The sequence below is a fragment of the Kogia breviceps genome, chromosome 10 (genome assembly GCF_026419965.1).
Source record: "Kogia breviceps isolate mKogBre1 chromosome 10, mKogBre1 haplotype 1, whole genome shotgun sequence".
NCBI classification, from domain to species: Eukaryota; Metazoa; Chordata; class Mammalia; order Artiodactyla; family Physeteridae; genus Kogia; species Kogia breviceps.
The window spans coordinates 7,226,477-7,251,778 of record NC_081319.1 but is presented as its reverse complement, the minus strand read 5'-3'; the positions used below and the strand labels follow the sequence as shown (position 1 = coordinate 7,251,778).

At 44.5% G+C, this 25,302-nt stretch overlaps 3 protein-coding genes across 14 annotated transcripts in view; 2 read left to right on the top strand and 1 right to left on the bottom strand.

The window, feature by feature from the left end:
- Window positions 1–4,947, top strand: part of FANCD2 (FA complementation group D2) — a 56,966-nt gene extending 52,019 nt beyond the window's left edge. For all 12 annotated transcript variants that reach the window (XM_067043462.1, XM_067043461.1, XM_059077629.2 and 9 more), the window contains 4 exons: window positions 198–272; window positions 1,227–1,373; window positions 2,508–2,603; window positions 4,527–4,947. In XM_067043462.1, coding sequence (XP_066899563.1) covers window positions 198–272; window positions 1,227–1,373; window positions 2,508–2,603; window positions 4,527–4,601 — 393 coding nt within the window. In that variant the 3' untranslated portion in view covers window positions 4,602–4,947. The remainder of the gene's footprint in view (window positions 1–197; window positions 273–1,226; window positions 1,374–2,507; window positions 2,604–4,526) is intronic.
- A 1,264-nt stretch (window positions 4,948–6,211) lies between these two features.
- FANCD2OS (FANCD2 opposite strand) lies at window positions 6,212–6,742 on the bottom strand. Its single transcript, XM_059077710.2, has one exon. The coding sequence runs from the start codon at window positions 6,740–6,742 to the stop codon at window positions 6,212–6,214; it is 531 nt and encodes a 176-aa protein (XP_058933693.1).
- A 6,308-nt stretch (window positions 6,743–13,050) lies between these two features.
- Window positions 13,051–20,120, top strand: BRK1 (BRICK1 subunit of SCAR/WAVE actin nucleating complex). The gene is made up of 3 exons (XM_059077714.2): window positions 13,051–13,227; window positions 19,118–19,200; window positions 19,473–20,120. Exons 1-3 carry the CDS (start codon window positions 13,110–13,112, stop codon window positions 19,497–19,499), a joined length of 228 nt encoding a protein of 75 aa, XP_058933697.1. The 5' UTR covers window positions 13,051–13,109; the 3' UTR covers window positions 19,500–20,120.
- The last annotated feature ends 5,182 nt before the right edge of the window (window positions 20,121–25,302 follow it).

Sequence of the window (25,302 nt, the reverse complement as noted above, 5' to 3'; positions counted from 1 at the left end):
ACTATGTTGTACACCTGAAACATATAATATTGTAAATCAACTATACCTCAGTTTTTTTAAAAAAAGAGATGATTATCCATATACAGCTGGAACCTGCAGGCTTGATCCTCTTTGGAACCCTTGCTTGCAAGAATATCTTGCACATAAAATGAAATGAGAACGTTTCGTATGGCACTTACGAATGTTGTTGTTTATAGGAAGATGTTCTGAGTTTACTGGAAACCTTCCAGTTGAATACAAGGCTGCTTCATCACCTGTGTGGGCATTCCAAGGTAAGATGGAAAGCAGGTCACACCACCAACCCACCTGTTGGTTTAATCTGTGGTTGTGATTTTGGAGATTCATGGGCTCCAGTGCCTTCTTCCTTTTTTACCCCTCTTGAGCCTTTATTTCTGGGACTATGTCTGTCCAAAGGCAGTTTATTCAGAGTGGTCAAATCCTCAGTTGCTGGCAGAGATTGGCTAATCATCTAGAGGGGAATTTATGCATCTGAAATTTGACTCAAACTCCATAGGCCTGTTTCCTCCAGGAGCTCTTCTTTGGTGAGAGAATGTTGGTGGATGTGTAACTGCTACAAAGTACTCTGGGCAGGAGGAATATTATGTAAGTGATGACTCTGCTGGAGACAAGAGGTAGTTCTAGAAACAGCTGTTTTTCGAGCTTTTCAGATGTACTACTTACTTGTCAAGGAACACATCTGTCTCTTGTGAGAACATTTTAGCATTAAAGGACTTTTCCACTGGAGCCTGGAGTTGAGCCAGTCATTTTTTGTGTGAAGGAACACAGAACCATGGAGTTCTGCAGTCACTGGCAAGCCCAGTTCCTCCCCTGGTTCTAACTTTTTAAGGTGCTGAACAGTGGAATTTTATAAGGACTCCCTCAGCTAAACAGGGATACTCTCTGTTGTTTAATATCAGTAGAGTATACATTCAAGAATATTTTATGTAAATTCATTGATAATTGATCAATAAGAGGTTATGAAGAGGAACCGTGAGGTGTTGGTGGTATGTCTTCTAGGCTCTTTTAGCTTGAAGGACAGCTGCCGTTCTCTTCGGAATACTCTGCCGAACTACCGCTCTTTGATGGAACATGTCTCTGGCCTGTACTGGCAGGGCGTATGGTCTTATTCAGTGTTCAAGGTGTCAGGAATTCAAAAGTTTCTGTATCGGAGATGTGAAAGCATGATGAGAAACCCAGATGAGTTGGATGCATTTGTTTCCATTCAGATTCACCAGGACACGAAACTCACCAGACATGTGCCTTTGCTCAAAAAGACCCTGGAGCTGTTAGTTTGCAGAGTGAAAGCCATGCTCATCCTCAACAATTGCAGAGAGGCTTTTTGGCTGGGCAATCTCAAAAACCGGGACTTGCAGGTAAGCCTGGGAGCCCGCCAGTAATAATCTCCTCCTCCCTTTCTTTGTGAGAGCATTGGAAAGTATCTAAGGGAGGTCATCTAAGCCCCACTCTCTCAATACTCAAAACTGCTTTTCTCAAATCTGTGACTGTCTAGCTCTTAACGTTGGGGTACATTGCCTTTGGGCCCTGGTTGCAGGTTGCGCTCCTCATCCCAGGCAGCGAAGGCATCAAAACATACCGTTGATATAAAGAAGGCCTCAGACATAGAGGAGCAGATCAGGAAAACCTCTTCCCATAGCTAGAGGGATACCTTTAAGCCCTTCTGTGGGTAGGTGTAGAATATTTTTGTATATGGAAAAACTTTGTTTAGTTATTTTGGGTTTTTTCCCCTAAAACCAGTCTGTCTTGTTCCTGAAATTATTCTCTGGCTAATTTTAACAAATGAGCATTTCTTAGTTCTTTCAATTGTCTGACTGACTGGCTGAAATCTTGTGTTGCTTATACTACTACTTTGGAGTTATAGCATTTTTCAAATACCGTCCAAGCCCTCCTCATTCATGCTTACAACATCTGAGTCTTAAAATCTTATATATGAAAAGAATAGCTCCCCAGAGAATTAGCTTCCTTTCTTCACATCAATCTCTTTTGTTTCCATGAGAAAATTGAAGCTCAGCAAAGTTAAGTAACTTATCATTTAGCCATAAGTGAGTGGAGCTAGGGTTTGAGTCCAAACAGTCCTGATCCAGATTTGATGTTCTTAAACCATTTTAGCCTCTGCATGGCCATTTGCAATTGGTGTGTTGGTGTTCATGCTCACATACCTTAAGGTATTTGGGAAATTTTAGAACCATGTTCAGCATTACCTGAAAGAGTCACCAATACAGTCTGGCCTTGTAAAACTAGTATGATATTAGAATACAAAGATGAACCTTTTGTAAAACTATATATTGTATCAGAGCCACAAGCATCTTAGAAATCTTGGGTTGATTATCTTCTCTAGATGCTGGATCACAGGTTGGTATCCGTGTTTGACCATATTTGAATGACTGAATATCTTTCTTTGCCTTGTTTATAAACTAAGCCTTTCTCCCCTTGAGACCCCAAATGTGATCATTATAACCCACTGTTTGTCCTGGCCCATTCACATTTAGGGTGAAGAGATTATATCCCAGAATTCCCAGGAGAGTACAGCAGATGAGAGTGAGGATGATACGTCATCCCAGGTCTCCAAGAGCAAAGGAACAGAGGTATGTCTGTAAAAGGCACCAGAGTGGCATTGATGGTAGAGAGTGCAGAACTTTCCCTGCCTGATTTTATAATCAGATACTTCTATGCCCATCTCCATTCCCTCAAAAAAAGCTTCTGTGCTTATGTGAATTCTGTGGGGGCCAGAAAAAAAAAACAACCCACACAATATTATAATCACTCAATATTTTTTTTTTTTTTTTTTTTTTTTTTTTGTGGTACGCGGGCCTCTCACTGCCGTGGCCTCTCCCGCTGCGGAGCACAGGCTCCGGATGCGCAGGCTCAGCGGCCATGACTCACGGGCCCAGCCGCTCCGCGGCACGTGGGATCTTCCCGGACCGGGGCACGAACCCGCGTCCCCTGCATCGGCAGGCGGACTCTCAACCACTGCGCCACCAGGGAAGCCCAATCACTCAATATTTTAATCACAACTTGAGTATCTGGAGTTGTTTGTAGCATATGTTATAGAGGTGAAAATTCCCTTCCATTATAGCCTCCTGAATTCATGTCTCAAACCATTTTAGAGGGGAGATAAGAAGAGGTCAAAGGCTTCCCTGGTGACGCAGTGGTTGAGAGTCTGCTTGCCGATGCAGGGAACACAGGTTCGTGCCCCGGTCCGGGAAGATCCCACATGCCGTGGAGCGGCTGGGCGCATGAGCCATGACCGCTGAGCTTGCGTGTCCGGAGCCTGCGCTCCGCAATGGGAGAGGCCACGACAGTGAGAGGCCTGCGTACCGCAAAAAAAAAAAAAAAAAAAAAAAAAAAAAAGAAGAGGTCAAAGTGTTCTCTAAATGTTGAGAAGAAAGAAAGAGTTAAACCATTTAAATATGTTGTTTGAGTATCTAAAATAGAAATGTGATAGCTAAAGCACAGAATCAAAAGCTGCTACCACTGAGGACTAAAGTAAGAGTAGGAGTCCTTATGCTTTGGGGCTACTACCAGTCCTTTTGAGACTAAAGAAAGCTAAAGAAAAATGTATATATTTATAAAAGTTTGTTACAATTCAGGTGGGTTATAGATAGAGAGAAGCTGAGATTTAAGAACCCCTCCTGTGGATACAATTTGTAATGCAATTTGAGGCTGATGTGTAAGGATCATTTAGTATGAAAAATTCTTTTATTACATGGTCCTGTTTTATTTGTATAGAATATCTCCGCCTTGTTCTCATAAAAAAGTTTTATGGCTTTTTTTTTTTCCTATAAATTTATTTATTTTTGGCTGCATTGGGTCTTTGTTGCTGCATGTGGGCTTTCACTAGTTGTGGCGAGTGGGGCCTACTCTTCGTTGGGTGCACAGGCTTCTCATTGCAGTGGCTTCTCTTTGTCGTGGAGCACAGGCTTCAGTAGTTGTGGCACGCAGGCTTAGTTGCTCCGCGGCATGTGGGATCTTCCCGGACCAGGGCTCGAACCCGTGTTCCCTGCGTTGGCAGGTGGATTCTTAACCACTGTGCCACCAGGGAAGTCCCCATAAAAAAGTTTTGAGGCAGACGGTATCCTATTAGTTTGGTGCTTTGTCATAAGCAAGCCTCCCAGATTAGATTTTACAAACCAGAGAGAATTTTACTCTGGATTCCTATTGGACTTGGAATTTAACAAACATTTCATTCAATATTGAATACCCATTTTGTTCCTATGTCACACACATGCAGTAGAGCTGGAGGGCCGTGGCTTATTTACAAATCATGCATATTTGGTTGGGTTGCAGAATGGCATAACTCAGTGTCAAAATGGCTCCCTCCATCGTCTTGGCTTAGAGGCCATGATACAAGAATGGGAGAGCCTCTGATCATTCTCAAAAGAATGGTTTAAAACCTATCATTTGTTTTAACAATGATACAATACAGTCATATATGCTGTGGGAGCAGTGTTTCAAGTCATGGTGTCGCCTGGATGACATAAAATATTGAATTATCCTTTGTCTCTTAGGGTGGTGAAGGAGATGAAGCAAGTGATGGAGAAAAGGAGCGAGAGAGTGATGAGAGTGATGATGACTCTGATTAGACCACAGAAAGATACTCCCTTCCCATCTGTGCCAGCTACTTAACATTTTGTGTTCAGGGTTTCAAATCTGCTGTCTGCCTTTCTAACTGGAAGCATCCTATTTTGTCCTTAAAGAAGGGGCTTTATTGAATCAACTTAATTGTGGATTTCACAGGTTGTCTACTAACATCAAAGACCGTGGCTCAGAATTTGAATGTAGTGTTACTTACCAATTTAGGCGAACATGGCAGTGCTGTGAAGCAGAGTAGTCATGATTCTGAGCTTCAGGAGCTAGTTTTGAAACTCTGGATTTATTCTAGAATTTAGGCTTGTACCAGTTTTACAAATAAATTCTGTTTTAAGTTCTGCCTCAGCTACCTCATTCCTCTTTTCGAATTTTCTTCATAGATGGAACTGAATTGGTGTTTGTGCAGAGAAATAATGGAGACTGGTACAACACATCGGTTCTACCAATTACAATCATATGTTCCCTATTACAAGGATCCTCTTATTTGAGATGAGAAGATAGTTTGTGATCTTTTTTGGAGGAGTGACGAATTTCTTTTAATGCCCAAAGAAAGTCGAATGTTTGGCTGCCTTTTAAATTTTTGGTGGTCATGTAGATATGATAAAGGAGAAAATGGCAGCATCAAATTCATGTTAACTTTGCATATATAATTTTTATTTTAGTTCCACATTATTCTGAGTTATACCTATAATCTAGTTACAACAGTGCTACAGAATTACTTGTAGTTTATTAAAAATAGAACATTAGGAGTACATTTCAGCTAAAATGGGGAACTCTCATGTCTTCTGCCAGAAAGCCCAGTTTCAGTGCTGCTACCAAGTTCTTTTTTGCCAGGCTGTAAATATTAATTAATATTTGTTATATTTCTACCCACTTTTGTACTCTCTCGTAGTATTAGGGTGTGGCTGGTTAGGTTTTTATGTTGATTTTTGTTTTTTTTTTTTTTTGTGGTACGCGGGCCTCTCACTGTTGTGGCCTCTCCCGTTGCGGAGCACAGGCTCCAGACGCGCAGGCTCAGCGGCCATGGCTCACGGGCCCAGCCGCTCCACGGCACGTGGGATCTTCCCGGACCGGGGCACGAACCCGTGTCTCCTGCATCGGCAGGCAGATTCTCAACCACTGCGCCACCAGGGAAGCCCTATGTTGTTTTTTTGGTGGGGGAGGTTATTTGTTTTTTTAAATTAATCATTGACCCACATATAGATTTTTGACCCCTGCATCCTCACATACATAGAAATCCATATCTCCTTCCTTGACACTCTTTGTTTCCCCAACTCATTGTGCCCTTCAGTGTTGAAAAGAGTTCACAGTAGGCTCATTGGTTTATGTGGTTTGTTTAATGGTTCTTTATCACATGTACATGTCAATGCTAGTTTGACTCTAAATGGTTGTTCAGCTTTACAATGGAAATGTTCTCCCTTGGTCTGTCACTGGCCCATCTTTGGACGGGAAGAGAGGAGGGGGGCTCCTGAATTGTCACTGCTTGACTGAAAAGCAAGATGGCTGGGGCAAACACAGTTTCTTTTACACGGAAAGGTCTATGTAAGCTTCAGGCACATAGCGAGAGGCGTGGTGTGAGGACTGGGGATCAGATGGGGACACTTTACTTGGAGTGTTGCAAGGCAAAGGTGCACTTCTTGTACGTCACATACAGCAGGAGGATGGAGCGCAGCATCTGTTTGCACATGGTCACTATCATCTGAATCTGAGGCTCCTTAAGTCCAGTGGGCCACTGGTGCTCCCGGCTGATTTTGCAAAAGGCGGACTTGTCTGAAACTCTGAAGGTCCCAGTCCACTTTGGCGGCTGAGCCGTGATGACCCTGCCAAAGACAGAATCCACTCCATTGAGGCAGACAGGCTGGGGCTTCCTGACCAGCCCTTTCTTGTTCATAGTTCGGAGCTCTGACGTGTGGCAGGGCAACTTGGGACTCCCCCCATGCTCTAGGAATGGACTGTCTAGAACTAGAGTGACCTCTTGAAAGCACAGCTGCACTTCAAGATCAGAAGGGGTGTTGGGGAAGCAGGGGGAAGCCCTAAAGGGGTGCTTGGAAGAAGGTGTAGGTGTTGTATGCCGCAGCCATTGGAAGCTCTCATCCAGTGGGGTCCATGGTGACCAGAGCTGGTATCCTGCCATTGACAGTCCTAGAGGAGAGGAATCAGAACATGGAATTTTCCTAACATGCTTTTGGCAAGGGCATGGCTGTTTAAATTCACACTTTTGTCTCATTATTGACTTTACTCTGTAGTTCTCATGAAAAGATTCCAGTAGATGTTATGATACTAGTTATTCTATAAAGGGCAGCAGAGAATAGTGACAAGTATTGAATCTGGCAACTGCTATGTGTACTTAATTAAACCTTATCACAAGCCTCTGAAGGTAGGTTTTTACCCATTTTACAGATGAGCAAATAGATTTGTCCAAAATGGAGTGTCCCTGTTCAGCATTAGGATCTGTGCTGTGTTGATAACTACTGAAGTCAGAATCTGTGCCTCTCAGGTGGCAGAAGCTGCTGGCATTTCATGATGAGACATTATTTGTGGATGGATGCTCAGAAAGGTGTGTCTTGCCAAATATTTGTGACTCTAAATCCCATGTATTTATACCGTTGGTTCTCAAAGTATGATTCTGGGACTAGAACCATGACAGTCATCTGGGGATGTGGCAGAAATGCAGATTCTTGGGCCTTACCTGAGACCTATATAGAATCAGAAACTCTGGGGGGAAGGGCCCTGCATTCTGCATTTAAACAAACCCTCCAGGGGAGGGTTTGATGTACCTTGTAGTTTGAGAACTTCTTATGCTGTTCCTTTAAGGAACTTCAGCTTTTACTATTCTTAGTTATGGAGACAGTCTGCTCTTGGCCCTGAAAACCTCTTTTCTGACACAAGGGAGCAGCTCTCTCAGGGCCCTGAGCTACTTATATACCACCTCAGAGGAATTATACCAAGCTGGGAGGGAAAAAAGTTCCAAAGGCCGGTCTTTTAAAGTTTTTAAAAGATTTTTCTGGTTCTTCTATGTGTGTTTTGTTTTTGTGTTTTTCTTATCTATGAAAGACCCACTGGTTAAGAACTTGATTTCCCCCCGCCTCCCGCTTTGGAGATAAAGGAAAGCACTGGGAGGATGTTGCTAACTCAAAATTTAACCAAGGAGAATTCGGACTTTCCATGTTTCTACTTTAAAACTGCCAGTATATAAAGGATTTCACTGAATTCAAGAGAAGCTAACATTTTTTGAGCACCTACCTATTATGTTAAGGGGCATAGCATATCCCTTTTCTTTCCAGTCAGGTGTATTTCTCTGCCCCTTCTCTAGTCTCACTCAAAGGTAGCAGCAGATCTGATCCCATCCCATCCAGTAATTTCCCAGGAAATACTGTGAAAAGTTTGACACCTCCACCATAGTTTGTGAGACAGTAAGATTCGTGTTTTTTCTTTTCCGGTACGCGGGCCTCTCACTGCTGTGTGCCCCCCACCCCCCCGCCCCCGCCGCGGAGCACAGGCTCCGGACGCGCAGGCCCAGTGGCCATGGCCCACAGGCCCAGCCGCTCCGCGGCATGTGGGATCTTCCCGGACCGGGGCACGAACCCATGCATCGGCAGGCGGACCCTCAACCACTGCGCCACCAGGGAAGCCCAAGATTCGTTTTTTAAAGGGAATTGTTAGTGACCTTTCAAACCAGAAGACCTGCCCCTGACAGTGGTTAGTAGGAAAGGAGATTTGTTGATTTCCTCCAACTGGTATGTTTCTCCTGATCTATGCAGGCCCTTGTGCATACTGTTCACGTATCTGGGCTGCCTTCGGATGAGAAATTGACACCCAAGGGATAGTTATCTATTCCAAACAGCCTGTGGAAGGCTTCTGGTACCTGATACTATGACCCTAGGAGCATACATCCGGGATCAGGGCTGCTCTGGTACACCACCAAGGCAAGGTGCCGGTGGAGGGCGTTAACGCCTCTGAGCATATGACCAAAAAAAGAAAAATCCCAGGAGCCTTTCCTCTGTTGTCTCCTAAGAGGAAATAGGGCCAGAGGGAAAAGGCTTTATCAAATGTCCAGCCTAAATATTGGGCAGAACCAACATGGGATGAAAGAGGGCTTCTGACCCCAGGTCTTTCCACCACTTTCACACTGCGTTCAAATAAAGATAGTTCACCCCCCACTCCTACCACCCAGAAGTCACCGTCATCCATTCCAGGAGGGGATGAATCTAGGAAGTCTGTTCAAGCTGCTCTAATAGCTCCCAGATAGGGAACATCTGGTTCTAGCCCAAAAGACTTCCCCTTCGTACCATTCCTCCCATGCCAATGAAACCAGTCCCTCCATTTCCCCACCTGGAAAAGGGGAAAGCAGCGTCAAAGTGCCGCTGAGGTCCTCGTGAACTGTGAACTGCGATCCCGAGGAGCTGAGCTTCCCTGAGTGAAGGAGGCTCCCCTTCCCAGCCGGAAGAGGGTCTTGTCCCCCAGGGGCCCCTACCGGGGGCGAGGGGCCAGACGGCTCTGGCCGAGGCAGCGGTGGCGGTGGGAGCCCGGTCCCACCATCCGGGCTGGGGGCTCACTTGCTGAGCCCGCTCGCGCGCTCCAGAGTGGCGGCCGCTGTTCCCGGGCCGCATCTTTTCTCCACCCGGCGCCTGGCAACCGCCTTTGTGACCCAGGACCGCGGGGGAGCCCGAGCCGCAGGGGGCTGGGGGTGGGGGTCTCGAGGCGCCCCAGCTAGGAACCCCCACCTGATTGGAACACCTGGTCCAGGACTCAGCCTTCAGGAGCGCTGGTCCGAATCCCCGTCTCTGTTCCCCTCCACCTACTCCCCGCCTCGCCCCAGTAGTGTGCCTTTTGGATCTGGTCAGAGAGCACAACGCGGCCACTTCAAAGACTGTGGCCAGGAACCTGCATAAATGTCCCGGGAGCTGTAGTTAGTGTTAAAATGTAAGCTCTACTCTTTCAACCCTGCTCTGGGTATTCGGGCTGAGCTACCCAGAATTCTGAAGGCCTTTGTTGCTGCATTGAAATGATCCCAATGCAGGGGCACAGAATTTATACGTGCTCGCCTGTCAAGAGCAAACAAAGATATGTGTCTCCTTGACGTCCCAACCAAAAACTTTGCTTTCTGTTAAACCTCAAGAAGGAAGATTCTGTCCCATTCTCACAAAGCTGAAAAACGGACACTTTCACCTTAGTAAAGGAGTGATCTGTCTACTTTTAAACCTCACTGCAAACAACTACTCTGGAAGGCTGGGGGAAGAGAGGTCTACCCAGCTGACTCCTATGTCCGCAGTGCCTATCACAGTGCCTGGCAGGGTGCAGTATTTGTAGGAGGAATTAACTAATGGCCCACCTGCCCTTCCCTTGTATACCCAGAAATTGCCCTTGCACTTTGTGAACACAGCACAAACAAGAGCGGTCACCTTTTGCCTGGCTCTTTGGGTGAAGCTGAAGGGGAAAGACTGGGGCCCAGGGATGGGGTCAGGCTGAGATCCTGGTTTGGAAGACGAGATAGTCTTGAGGGACTTGTCAAGAATTGTCAGATGTCCACTGTGTGTGTGTGTGTGTGTGTGTGTGTGTGTGTGTGTTTATGTGTGTGTGTACGCGCGCGCACGCGCATGTGTATCCATGTGGAAGAAGAGATGAGTGGAGAGAGTTGGAGGTGGATAGAGGGGCAGAGAATGATGAGTCTTGGAAAAGACTAAAGTGATATTTTAAAAAAATATTTATTTGGGCTGCACTGGGTCTTAGTTGCGGCACTCGGGATCTTCATTGTGGCATGCAGACTCTTAGTTTCGGCATGCATGCATGATCTAGTTCCCCCACCAGGGATTGAACCCGGACCCCCTGCATTGGCAGCACGGAGTCTTACCCACTGGACCACCAGGGAAGTCCCCTGAGATGATTTTGAATTGCAACGTTTTTTTCACCCATTAAGTTTATTTTTATTTTCCTCTTGAATAAAAGACACTTGTTATTTAAAAAGCAAACAAAACAGTAGTTTTTATTGCACAGTTGTGTTTTTTAAATGAAAGTACCCCAAAGCAGAATTGTATGATGAAGAATTGTTGGATAGAGAAGGCTTCATGCTGTAATGACAATCTGCACCACGGTCCTCTGTCTAATCTGCCCAACAATAAGGGATGTATTCCTGGAGGTACCATTTGCCATCACCTCCAAGTCTGATACTCCACCTCCACGGCTACCGTACATGTATAGAAAGCCAGAATCTCCCATACTTCATATTATTGATGATCTACAACATCAGTTTGGTCTGTTTCATGCAACACAACATTCTGGTTGCACCCTCCAGGGATTCTCGTGACAGCAGCCGCATGTGCTCTGCTGAGAGCCCATATAATGTTTTTACAGTAGCCAGCAACATTGCCACACTGCACACACTATACCTATAGCCATGCAAATAATGGTCCAAGAACACAGGATTGCAAAGGCAACTCAAATGACCACACAATGCAATCAAAACATTTCTTCAAGAATTTGATTTCACGCTGATTGCTATACCTGGAGTCACTGACAAGATCCCCAAGTTCTGTGAAGCGTGTGACAGACTCAAGGACAGGGACCTGTCTCCCTTATGCTGAGGCAGCCTATCACCCGGAAGCACTCCTTGCTGCACCAAGAGCATTCCTGAAGCTTGCCTGTGCAGCCCTGCATCACGCGTTGGGAACAATTCCTACAATGAAGAACTACCACATTGGCAAACCCGTAACTGGAGGAATGAATGGCAGGGAGCCTTCTGTATGCCTGGGTTTGATATTTAGGATCGATGTTTATTATTATTTTAGAAACCATTTACATGAAAATGTACGAGAGCTCAGGTGGACTTTAACCTGTTCTCAGAGTGGTACAGTGAAAAGATAATGGAGTCTGGAATCAGCTGGTGAAGGTCCACCACTTAATTGGCTCTGTGACCCTGGACTTCAGTTTTCTCATGTGTAAAATGGGAAACCTCTTCCTCACTTCCTTCCACAGGGTTTGTGAGGATCCAGTGAGGTAGCAGCTATTAAAGCAGCATTATAGGGGCTTCCCTGGTGGCACAGTGGTTGAGAATCTGCCTGCCAATGCAGCGGACATGGGTTTGAGCCCTGGTCTGGGAAGATCCCACATGCAGCGGAGCAACTAAGCCCGTGCGCCACAACTACTGAGCCTGTGCTCTAGAGCCTGTGAGCCACAACTACTGAGCCCACGTGCTGCAACTACTGAAGCCTGTGCGCCCAGAGCCCGTGCTCTGCAATGAGAGAAGCCACCTCAATGAGAAGCCCGCGCACCGCAACGAAGAGTAGCCCCCGCTCGCCACAACTAGAGAAAGCCTGTGTGAAGCAACGAAGACCCAACACAGCCAAAATAAATAAATTAAATAAATAAATTAATTTTTTTAAAAAAAGCAGCATTATAGCTTATAAGATCTTCTACCAGAGTACAGGACTGTTAGTAATGTTTTCTTCTCAGCTACTGCTAGAAGAAATCTGACTGTTCAGCATCACTTTTTAAAAAATAAAAGGCATTTACTGTACAAACGAGATTGTAAGTATTCCCTGAAACAAAAATAAAATTGCCCATAATTCCACTACCTTAACTAACCAGATATTGACATTTTTTAGTATATCCTTCTTGTCCTCAAGCAGACATAATTTTTGCCTAGTTGCAATTAAAAAAAAAAAAACCATGCATTTTGTTTTACCTTTCATTTATCATCTCCGTTATGTTGCCACAGTTTTTCATAATTAGCATTTATATGACTGCATAATATTGCTCTAAGTGGCCATACCAATATTTAGCCATTCCCCAACTGTTGAGATTTATTTTTTGAAAACACATAATGCCTCAAAGAACACCTTTGTGTATAAAGTGTTTTTTCTTTTTCAATAATTTTGTTAATACCTAGGTTAAAAACTTTGAAAAGTTTTACAGCTCTTGCTAACAATTTACAAATTTCCTTCTGAAGGGTTTGTGCCAGTTTACAGTGTGACCAGCTATTTACGAGTTTACCAATTTCCCCTCAGCCTATTCAACACTGAGTATTATCGTTAAAAAAAAAATAACGTTTTGTTCATTTGAGAATTGTAAGGTGGGACCTCATGTTGTGTTGTTAAAAGGCATTTAAAAAATGATTTGTATTTAATGTGGTTTAATTGGCAGACCGCAAGCTTAGTTTGGTGCACCCGAGGGAAGGGGTGATCCGGGTCCATGCTCCGTCGCCATCGACCGTAACCTCCGGAGAAGAGGTGGTGGTAGCGGTGGGGCGGGGGATGGGGTGGGGGTGGTGGGGGTAGGACTTCGGCGCGTGCGCACTCCATTCTTCTCCCCGGCCTGGAGGCGACAGTCTTCAGGGGCGTGGGAGCAGAGCGAAGAGGCCAGCGAGGACGTGAAAATGCGCAGGCGCACCACAAGGCCCGCGGATTCGTGGGTGCCCCGGGACCGGTGTGGGCTGGCGGCGCAGGCGCACCGGCGGCCTGGAGGGTCGAGGCGCCTGCGCAGTCGCGCTTCCTTAGACTGCAGCCATGGCGGGCCAAGAGGATCCCGTGCAACGGGAGATTCACCAGGACTGGGCGAACCGGGAGTACATTGAGGTCATCACCAGCAGCATCAAGAAAATCGCAGACTTTCTCAACTCGTTCGGTCAGCTGGCGAGCAGGGGGAGGCTGGGAGGAGGGAGGCCTGCTGAGGGAGGGCTCTGAGAAGCGTTGAAGGGGACTCGGGGAGCCTGGGGCTCCTGCTGGTTTTCGCTTCCTCCTTCAGGCCGCACCTTCCCCCTCTCGCCCTGACCCCCGGCCTCCACTGGGCAGTCCCTGTGAGGGGTTCCTGCCCCACGCTGAGCTCATCGGCTTGCCTTCACCCCGGATCCATTAACAAGTCTTTCTTTCTCCCGGATACGTCAGGCAGCCCCATCCATCGTCTGCTTCTTTTCTTCAGTCGCCTCCCTTCTTCCTCTGTGCTTCGCTTCCAGTCCCCACTTGGCGCTCGGAACGCAGCATGGGTGTGTCACTGCCTTGTAAAGACGACGGTTGCCCATCTCCTTCCGGATCGAGTCGAAACCCTTGAGCTCCGAGCCTCTTAGTCGCCCCTCCGGCCCCTCCTGTGGGTTCCTTCCTGTCTCCGCGCGCGTTGTGCTGAGTGGCAGCGGATGAGGGCCGAGTAAGGTACACATCGCGTCAGGCCGTGGACATCCCTGCATTGCTAGTCACTAGCCGACAGTGGGTGTTTTGTCTGCTTCTCGCAAAATCTTTCCTAGGCCTGCTCGTGACAGTTTAAAATTCTCTCCGCATTGTTCCACATCCTTCTGGACGGCAGGCCCCTAGCAGAGACCCCCCTACCTCATGTTCTCCAAGTGTTTCTTTGAGAGAACTGAACACTGGGTAGACTTCCTATGTCATCACAAGGTGTGGGGATGACGTCTAGTGATCTTTTTCCAACTGGTGTGCTTCTGGTCTTTCAGCAACATTAAGCGATTAAGATTAAGGAGGGGACTCCGATGTATTCAAAAAGATTTCAAAAGGAATTGTTTTCTAGCTAGAGAACTGACAAGTCCTAAGGAGGATAAAGGTGACAGGGCAGGAGTCTTGTCAGAAAGCATCAGCAAGAGAAACTAGATCTGAGTACAAGGCTCTCTCAGGTTCTGTGGGGGACACAGAATAAGAACCATTTCCTGCATTGAAAGAATTTCTGCCTTGGAGATGAAATAAGGACAACTTCAGAACAAAGCAGAACATTGTTTTTGTTTTAATATATTCACATACAGTGTGACTTGGTGTGATGGATTTCCTCACTCGGGGAATGAGGGTGAAGGTAGTATTAATGAGAGATGAGAATAGTATAAATTATATGTCAGTGATACAAATTCACACGTATAACTTAGTATAGAGTTTGTAGTAGGGAATGGTAGTCAAGAAGTCATAGATCTCATGTATCCTGAAATTATGTTTTAAGTCCTATACAAACTATTTTGATGTTAGTTCTCATAATTGTCTCTCCTGCGTCCTTAGACAGCTAAACTATTATTAGGGGTTCTTTAGGGCATTCTTTACTCATAACATTCCCTCAGAGGCAGAGCCAGATAAGAGAAAACAAAATGTTCCATGCTCCGGGAGGTATGGAGTGATGACAGGGTCACAGCTTTGACACTTTGGCTTAGTCTGGAGAGGCAGTGGAAAGTAGTTGGACAGATAACTGACGTGGAGAGTTTTTACTTTTAAAACCAGAAGCAAAAGGCTTCATTGATCTGATAGGAGTTAGTATCTGATACGTAGACACAGAATATCCAGAGTATTAAGAATGTCAGTTCAATAAATAAAGCATCTAGGGCTTCCCTGGTGGCGCAGTGGTTGAGAGTCCGCCTGCCGATGCAGGGGACACGGGTTCGTGCCCCGGTCCGGGAAGATCCCATGTGCCGCGGAGCGGCTGGGCCCGTGAGCCGTGGCCGCTGAGCCTGTGCGTCCGGAGCCTGTGCTCCGCACCGGGAGAGGCCACAGCAGTGAGAGGCCCGCGTACTGCAATAAATAAATCAATAAAAATAAATAAATAAATAAATCATCTAAAATAACAAGTTAAACTGGTGCTGTTGTTCAAAATTTTAAAGTGATCTAGCATCTCACCTCCCCCAGTTTGGATCCAGGTAATGTAATAACTTCGTTTCTGAGCATGGAATCATATTATTAAGCATATAATAAACATACATTTATCTCTGACATAAAACTTCTTGACATATTACTGAAGTTTTAGTGGGTGAGTCTTGGAACTAACCGAAAATTAAGGAGTTTGAGCTTAGGATTGCGGAGGAGAAATGTCTCTTTTCTTGCTTTATAAGCAAGGAAATACCTGTTGTGAGATTTTAGCAACTGCCTGTGAGTCCCATTTTATGATCAGATAGAGAATAAAGACTTTTTTTTTTTTTTTTCTTCAAAATTTCCAGCAAGTCCTAGACCAAGGAAATAGACGCATAGGATTCCATTCTTCAGGAGCTGGAAGAAATGGCATCCCTTGGCTTAGGCCGTTATTCTCCTTTAAGGTGAGGATAATGGCCTAACCGTTTGGAGTAATTACTAGGTGGTTTTTGAAGATTTTAGAAAGTGGATTTAGTCCTTTTAAAGAAAAGAACAATTAGTTACAAGTAAGAACAATTAGGAAGCACTATTAAAAGTTAAAGCAATTTATCTTAGCAGTTAGGTATACCTGAGGCAAGTTCCTGAAGATTGACGATATCACGATAAAAGAGTTTGGACAAAGACCACCAGGCTGAGAAACTGGATAAATCATAAGGATAGACTTGAGTGTGTTGTCTTGGCATTGGATGACTCAGCATGAGTGAGTGTGGGATGTTATTTTCCCTTTCTAAGCCCTTAGCATGACTCCTCAGTTCTGACATGTATCTGGGGGGGGGGGCTTTATATTGTGTTTATAATGTGATTTGGTGGTGCAAAGATTTAGCAGGCGTTTACTTTGAGGGGGCATCTATAGCTTTTGGAAAATGGCAGCAGACCTATAATTCTCACCCAGACCGCAGAGAGGTTGTGTAGGGCATGTGCTTTAGGGAGGGAACTGTTCTTCCAGGATACTTAATGATTCCGAACAGCTTTTACCCTGGGATTCCAGTTGGCGTGAGTAGAATTTTGATCTCTTTGTGGTTTACCCTTTCAGCATTGGAGGACCACCTGAACCTGAGGACACACAGATCATGATGGAGCGCTAACATCCTAACACTGGGCCTCTTCTGTACTTTGAATTGATGACGTTTCTACAAATAGATTGTTAAAGATGATAGCTCTTTATTTTTTCACCTTTTTTTCTGACTCTAAAGCTAATATGTTCAGAGACATGTGACCCCCAAAAAGAGAATGAGGCTGTTTTCAAATCTCAATTCTTATACGTAGCCAACAAATACAACTTGCCTCTTGTGACTCCAGCTGTGCATGAGGTACTGTGAGAAAGGGATAAATAAGAATAAACGGACATAGCCACTCCTAGGAAGTTTATAATTTTGTTGGAGAAATAAGAACTTAAGAGAAAGACAGTGTTGATTTTTGTAGGCTAAGGTTACGTGCGGTAAGAGTTCAGACAAGTTGTCTGGTAACTGGCATTTGTTAGCGGTGGTAATGTATGCACACCATCAGGCACCCTGATGAGGACGGCTGGCCTTTTCCATTACAGTCTGGTGATAATGTACATATAAATGCATTGTGGTTTCACATTTGTCCGGCTGCCGCATGGTTTCCCGGCATGTTGTTTGAATCGGTATGTATTTAATGGGGTCTGAAATACGACTGAAGTTTCTAGAGTTCAACATTTTAAATTTTCAACAGTGCTTATCCATGCAGGCCAGTAACATAGTGCTGTTCTTGGATTCTGATTCATCACCAGATTGACAGAGCTAGAACAGAACAGCCATCCAGGAAGGAACCCTCCCTCTCACCACCTTGCCCCTTCATTGTGGCAGACGTTTTTATGGGAAAAGACAGGTTGTCGGTGATAACATTCATGCTCTTACTGAATAGCATACGCCATGTGCCTTTGAGCTTCTAAAAACCAGGCTGAAAAGAGATTAGGTCCTGTTGAGCAGTCCTGGCAGTGGCAGTGTATCCGGGAAAAGGAGGGTGCTGAAGTGGCTCTACTCAAGCTGGACCTGGGAATTAGAAGCAGCAGCACTAGCAGATTTAAAAAAAAAAAAAAAAAAAAAAAAAAAAAGAAGAGCGAACAGTGTCCGGAATAGGCAAATCCTTACAGAAGAGGGAGAATTATATCCATTCAGCAAAGACCTCTCAGAGGTCCACTTTGAACTGACTTGAAGGAGAATGTTTAAAAGGGCGGGGCTTCCCTGGTGGCGCAGTGGTTGAGAATCCGCCTGCCGATGCAGGGGACACGGGTTCGTGCCCCGGTCCGGGAAGATCCCACATGCCGCTGAGCGGCTGGGCCCGTGAGCCATGGCCGCTGAGCCTGCGCGTCCGGAGCCTGTGCTCCGCAACGGGAGAGGCCACAACAGTGAGAAGCCCGCAAAAAAAAAAAAAAAAAAAAAAGGGCGAGATGAGTAAGATTTGGACTTGATGAAATGAAAGTCAAGGCAACATCAGGGTGGGCAAGATTTGTTAAATTGGTTGCTGAAGCGCTTTTGCCTAACATCCAGGGAAGAGATTAAAAGGAGGGGTGTGAGCTAAGTGTTAGATCACTGGGTGGGAGAGTGTCTCGGAGAGCCGATATTTTAAACTTCAGAAGTGAGGATTATCGAGAGATGACTGAAGAACAGTTTTGGGAGGAGTGTGGGAGTAATTAGCGCGCCAGGAAACCTTTTTCTCCCGGATGTTGCAAACAGCTGGAGGAAGGGTAGCCAAGTGATTTGTGTCAGAGAAGTTGGCAGGGGGAAAGGTATTTTAGGGCAAATCTAGGTTTCCTTTTGGGTGAGGTGGTAAAAGAGATTGGAAAAGGTAGGGGAAGGAAAGGAATTTTTTGCAGATGAAAGGTGGGATCCACAGGGTATTTGATGTTCTCCAAGTTTTCTCTTGTTCTGAAAGGCCTGTGCAGGTGCTGATGGGACATCAAGCGCCCTTAGAGCAGCAGCAGTGAGCTGGCTTCCGTGAGCTCAGAAACACCACACCTTCCCTCCTCCTCAGGGTCTGCTGCCTCCTTGGCCTCTGCTTTTTTTCCCTATTGAGATTATTTTCTTCCTCTTGTCATTTCCCCTCTCTTGAAACTCTTGGTTTGCCCATTAGCAAATGGCCATCTGTACAGCCTTGCTGTATTAGTTTTCTCTTTTCTGTTGCTACCGTAACAGATTAACACAAATATAGTGGCTTAAACCACATACATTTATTATCCTACAGTTGTGTAGATCAGAAGTCCAACACTGGTTCACTGGGCTGAAATCACAATGCAATGTCAGCAGGGCTGGAGGCTCCAGAAGAGGAGCTGCTTCCTTGCCCGTAGGTTGTTGGCAGAATTCAGTTTCTTGCAGCTGTGAGACTAAGGTCCCTGTTTCCTTGCTGGCTGTCAGCTAAGGACCACGCCCAGCTTCTAAAGGTCACTTGCATCCCTTGGTTTATGGCCACCTCCCTCCATCTTCAAAGCCAACAGTGGCAGGTTGAGTCCCTCTCACACTTTGAATCTCTTCTTCCACCTTTCTTCTGCCTTTCTCTCTTCCATGTATGGATTTGTGATTAGATGGGGCCCGTCTGGATAATCCAAGATCTTAAGGTCCTTAACTTCAATCACATGTGCAAAGTCCCTTTGCCTGTAGGATACATATTCACAGGTTCTGGGGATTAGAGCGTGGACATCTTGGTGGGGGGGCGAGGCGGCATTATTCTCTGCCTGCCACATTTGGTAGGAAGTTAGGCAGATCCTCTCTAAGCAGCTGTGCTCCTAAGATACTTCTCACCTTATCCTCCCACGGCCTTGTTTTGCCCACTTGCCCTTCTTATCTGTGCTCTGCATGATGTATCATTCGTCCTCTTCATCTTAGGGGCTGTGTGTGTGTTTGTGTCTGGAATGGCATTAATCCTGAACGTCAGTCTTCTTTTACCAGATATGTCTTGTCGTTCAAGACTCGCAACACTAAACGAGAAATTGACAGCTCTTGAACGGAGAATAGAGTACATTGAAGCAAGGGTGAGTATGATGGGCCTTCCTCATGAGGCGGGCGTGGCTGTGCCAGAGAGAAAGCACCTTTCCACTTGTTGCTGAAAAAACCTGGAAGCAGAGACGGGCTTAGAGAAGTTAACTACCTTGCCTGAATTTAAACCAGCTTTCTGGGACTCTGAAGCTGTCATCTTTTCCACCACTCCCAGCTACCTAGGATAGAAAAGGAGACTTTTTTTTTTTTTTTTTTAGACCCCTCTAATGCTTTTGAATTTATCTGATTGTCAATTTTCCTTTGACAGGTGACAAAAGGTGAGACCCTCACCTAGAACTGTGCCATGCTGCTGCTGGGAAGTTGCTTTTACAGAACGCAGAACCTCGTGGGAAAGGCCCCAGCAGCCTTCAGCTCCTTCCTCTCTCCTTAAAGAGCAACAGGGCTTATTTTTGTTTTTCTTTTTTTCAAAAATGTGGCCTTTGGGCTCTGCCATGTACACCCAGCAGTGTGATGTGGCGTGTGGGGAGGAGTCCAGGGGACCTCTCAGAAACAGCATTAGGCATTCTACTTCTTCAGTGACGTTTTGTAGAACTACTTGTCAACATATTTGAGGCGCTAAGAGCCAAAAGCTGGGACTCTGTCAAGGTCCTCCCCACCTCTCTCTTTCTCTCTCTCTCAGCCTTTCCTTGCAGCTCTCATTGCCTCTGCATTGATTCTGTAAACGGTCTTTGTCTCCTCCCCACCTTTGGCCGGGGGTCAGAAGCAGTCCTGGCTGAGGTGCCCTGGCAAGGTGGCTGCCAGAGAATGTTGTTGCTAACCCACCAGTTTCTTGTCCTTTGGGGGAGGTCAAGTTCAGGCCCGCATTTGGCTTGAAAAGGGACATTTTCAGAGTTTTCTTTCTCTCGCTTGGGGTGTCTTTATCTCTCATATTTCCCTAATAAACTCCTCAACTTTATGTGACTGCTGTGATTGGTGGGGAGAGGAGCTAGAGATGGGGCTCACGTATTCCACAGAAATCGGATGTGTGGGATTCTTATTCTAACAGCAAACTTTCAGATGTAGCTGTTTGATCAAACCCTAGGTGGCTTGCCAGCTGGAGCCCCCGTATTTGGACCTTGCGCTAATTCATCCTGGGAATCGTTTGGTCATCAGTGGACATTTACCAAGTACTTAGTATGTAGGCACTTTATGCTCCAATAAAATATACAGTGTTGAATCAGGCGTGATGCTTACAGTCTATTGAAATACCAGCATCTACACAATTTAACTGCAATCCAGGGCAGACTATTAGTTTTATAAGGTATAAGCTAAATGTCTACTTCTTTTTGAAAAGCAAATCATTTAAACAGAATAGTCTAAAGCTTTTCCTTCTAGCATCAAAGCCTGCTATAAACTTGTGCCAACCCACTCCTAAAGGCTTAACCCCCATTTAGAATTTTCATTTTAGTCATGTAGAAGTCATTTCTCCCTATTCAAATCTTACTTGCCACTCAAGGTCTAGCTTAAGCTGAGCCTCCTCCCTAAAGTTTTCCTAACTTTACTTTTCATTCAGTGCTGCCCTGTTCCTTTTCTCAGTCCCTCCCATCCTGCCATACTAATACTGCACTTCAGCCCTGGGTTTGATCTTGTTTTCTGCCTTAGTGTCTGCATCGTACAGTATACATCAGTGCCTTTGCCTGTGTTGCTCAGCTGGTACCTTGCAAAAGGCAGGTCTTCAGTAAATAGCAATTGAGCTGACTTGGCAGAGCTCAAGCTGCTTTGCATTGTCACATCTGAGCTTAGATCCGTGCTTCGAGCTTTGGAAGACCATTTTAAGTAGTACCTTCACTTAAAAATGTGGTATTACAGTGGAGGCAATAGTGACCTCCTTTACTTTGGTAAGTGCTCTTTTTCAACTTATCGAGCTCATCTGAGGTGATTTAACAATCGCTTGAGTTCATTATTCGTAATATCTTCTCTATCCTTTCTGAGATAAATAAGTACTTGTAAAGTTCAAGTTTTAGATTATCCGGTGCTCTGCAGTCAGTTTAACAGATACTTACTAAGTTCCTACTATGTGCGAGGACTTTAACAAGATAGTAATAGAGGCAAAAGTGGTGATACTCTATAGAAGCCAGAAAAACCCTTAGATGTCGTGAAAATGATTTTTTTTTATGGTCCTATAGACATTCTGTTAATTTGTTGATATCAAAGTAATATTTCTAAAAAAGTTAGGTCCCTGAATACCATGTTGCTAATGGTAAGCTGCTGGTTGTAAGGAGGGCAACTGGCGTGGGAACCAGTGAGCCTAACCTCCTCCAGTAGTGGTAACTCCTCCTGCTTACCTGGCACTTTGAGGTATCAGAGTGCTTTCCTGTGTAACTGTTAATACCCCCTTTCTAAAATGAGCCTCGGCTCGCTCACGGATATGTAACTAGTAATGTCTGTAACTTATTGAATGTTACCACGTGCTAGATGTGCTAAGTGCTTTGTCTGCTCTATTTCATTTAGTCCTCAAGCCCTAAGAAGTAGGCGTTCTTACCTCCATGCAGTTCTTTAGAGAGGCTGAAACTTGTCCAGAGTCATACAAAGTAAGGCAAGGTGCTGGACTTTGGCCCTAGACCTGCCTGCCTCACACTGCTCTCACCGTTCCGCTCCCGAGTGTGGTATAACCACATCTAAAACTAATTTCTAGTTCCTACTTCAGTGCTATTAGATAATTTTTTTAAAATATAAATTTATTTTATATATATATATATATATATATATATACTTTTTGGCAGTGTTAGGTCTTCGTTGCTGCACGCGGGCTTTCTCTAGTTGCGGTGAGCGGGGGCTACTCTTCGTTGCAGTGCCCAGGCTTCTCATTGCGGTGGCTTCTCTTGCTGTGGAGCACGGGCTCCAGGCGCGCGGGCTTCAGTAGTTGCAGCACGTGGGCTCAGTAGTTGTGGCTCGCAGGCTCAGTAGTTGTGGCTCGCAGGCTCAGTAGTTGTGGCGCACGGGCTTAGTTGCTCCACTGCATGTGGGATCTTCCCGGACCAGGGCTCGAACCCGTGTCCCCTGCATTGGAAGGCGGATTTTTTTTTTTTTTAAATCTTTATTGGAGTATAATTGCTTTACAATGGTGTGTTAGTTTCTGCTTTATAACAAAGTGAATCAGCTATACATATACATATATCCCCATATCTCTTCCCTCTTGGTCTCCCTCCCTCCCACTCTCCCTATCCCACCCTTCTAGGTGGTCACAAAGCACCCAGCTGATCTTCCTGTGCCATGCAGCTGCTTCTCACTGGCTGTGTTTTACATTTGGTACTGTATATATGTCCATGCCACTTTCTCATTTCATCCCAGCTTACCCCCCTTCCCCGTCCCTGTGTCCTCAAGTCCATTCTGTAGTAGGTCTGCATCTTTATTCCCATCTTGCCCCTAGGTTCTTCATGACCTTTTTTTTTTTTTTTCTTTAGATTCCATATATATGTGTTAGCATACATTATTTGTTTTTCTCTTTCTGACTTACTCTGTATGACAGACTCTAGGTCCATCCACCTCACTACAAATAACTCAATTCCGTTTCTTTTTATGGCTGAGTAATATTCCATTGTATATATGTGCCGTATCTTCTTTATCCGTTCATCTGTCGATGGACATTTAGGTTACTTCCATGTCCTGGCTATTGTAAATGGAGCTGCAGTGAATATTGTGGTACATGACTCTTTTTGATTTATGGTTTTCTCAGGGTATATGCCCAGTAGTGGGATTGCTGGGTCATATGGTAGTTCTATTTGTAGTTTTTTAAGGAACCTCCATACTGTTCTCCATAGTGACTGTATCAATTTACATTCCCACCAACAGTGCAAGAGGGTTCCCTTTTCTCCACACCCTCTCCAGCAATTATTGTTTGTAGATTTTTTGATGCTGGCCATTCTGACTGGTGTGAGGTGATACCTCACTGTAGTTTTGATTTGCATTTCTCTTATGATTAGTGATGTTGAGCATCCTTTCATGTGTTTGTTGGCAATCTGTATATCTATCTTCTTTGGAGAAATGTCTAGGTCTTCTGCCCATTTTTGGATTGGGTTTTTTGTTTTTTTTGATATTGAGCTGCATGGGCAGCTTGTAAATTTTGGAGATTAATCCTTTGTCATTGCTTCATTTGCAAATATTTTCTCCCATTCGGAGCGTTGTCTTTTCGTCTTATTTATGGTTTACTTTGCTGTGCAAAAGCTTTTAAGTTTCATTAGGTCCCATTTGTTTATTTTTGTTTTTATTTCCATTTCTCTAGGAGGTGGGTCAAAAAGGATCTTGCTGTGATCTGTGTCATAGAGTGTTCTGCCTATGTTTTCCTCTGAGAGTTTGATAGTGTCTGGCCTTACATGTAGGTCTTTAATACATTTTGAGTTTTATTTTTATGTATGGTGTTAGGGAGTGTTCTAATTACATTCTTTTACATGTAGCTGTGCAGTTTTCCCAGCAGCACTTATTGAAGAGGCTGTCATTTCTCCACTGTGTATTCTTGCCTCCTTTATCAAAGATAAGGTGACCATATGTGCATGGGTTTATCTCTGGGCTTTGTCCTGTTCCATTGATCTATATTTCTGTTTTTGTGTCAGTACCATACTGTCTTGATTACTGTAGCTTTGCAGTATAGTCTGAAGTCAGGGAGCCTGATTCCTCCAGCTCCGTTTTTCTTTCTCAAGATTGCTTTGGCTCTTCGGGGTCTTTTGTGTTTCCATACAAATTGTGCATTTTTTTGTTCTAGTTCTGTGAAAAATGCCATTGGTAGTTTGATAGTGATTGCATTGAATCTGTAGATTGCTTTGGGTAGTATAGTCATTTTCACAATGTTGATTCTTCCAATCCAAGAACATGGTATATGTCTCCATCTATTTGTATCATCTTTAATTTCTTTCATCAGTGTCTTATAATTTTCTGCATACAGATCTTTTGTCTCCTTAGGTAGGTTGCCAGGCGTATTCTTAACCACTGTGCCACCAGGGAAGCCCCATTAGATAATTTTTAAGCTGTTCCATACTCATGTTAGTCTTACCTGCCTCTTCACTGTCCTTCCTTTGGTAAAGAAGGCTTCAGGGGTTTTCCTGGCTGTGTCTGGCAAACACTGTCTGCAATGATGTCTGTGTTGTCAAGTTTCACTTCTTCCAGCTTCCTTTCTCTGAAGACTGAATTGTGTGTTGTATTTTCTGGAAGTCTTGCCTAAGGAATTAATCAACTCTGGCACTTTCCCTACCTGTCTCTGGGTTTCCCTCTTTTGAAAGACCTTATTTGGTCAGGCTCCAGAAACTGGGAGTTTATTCTCAAGTTAGACACGTCTTTGCTCATAGGTCATTTTGGTCCATAAACAGTGTTATGCTAAACCACCGTTTATTTTGTCCCCAGTGTGTCACTTCAACTTATGTACTTAGAGTTCTGTTACACTAACATTTCACCCTCACCGATGACGATAAAGTTATACTTTACATTTTAATCTGTGTTTACTAAATCGTTCAGTTTTTAAAATTTAAACATCTCTTTTATCCTTTTATAATAAAATTAAGATGTTGCCAGGATAGCTGTTTTGATTTGAACCATAAGGAGACTAGGAGTTCAGAGAGGTTAAATACTATACCCAGATTTTCTGAATTCAAATTGTTCTCAGTCACCTCACCATCATGAATAAAAATTGTCCTGGATAAAAGAACTATCAAAACTCAACAGTAAGAAAAGAAGCTAATAAAGAAATCGACAAAAGATTTGAACCGATACTTCAAAGACAAAAGGATGGCAAACTAGCTCATGAAATGACATTCAACATTATTAGTCATTAGGAAATAAAAATTAAAACCTCATCGAGATACCACCATACGCAATCTATTAGAATGGCTAAAATTTTTCAAAAAGAACAAAATCCTGATAATAATAAGTGCAGACAAGGATGTGGAGCGACTGGAACACTCATACATTGCTGGTAGGAATGCAAAATGCTGTGACTACTCTGGGAAGACAATTTAGCAATTTCTCACGAAGTTAAACATGCACTTACTGTATGTCTCAGCAATCTCATCCCTAGATGAGTCTCACCTAAGAGAAGTGAAAACTTATGGACACACACAAGCAAAACCTGTATGCAGATGCTTATAGGAGTTTTATTCATGATTGCTCAA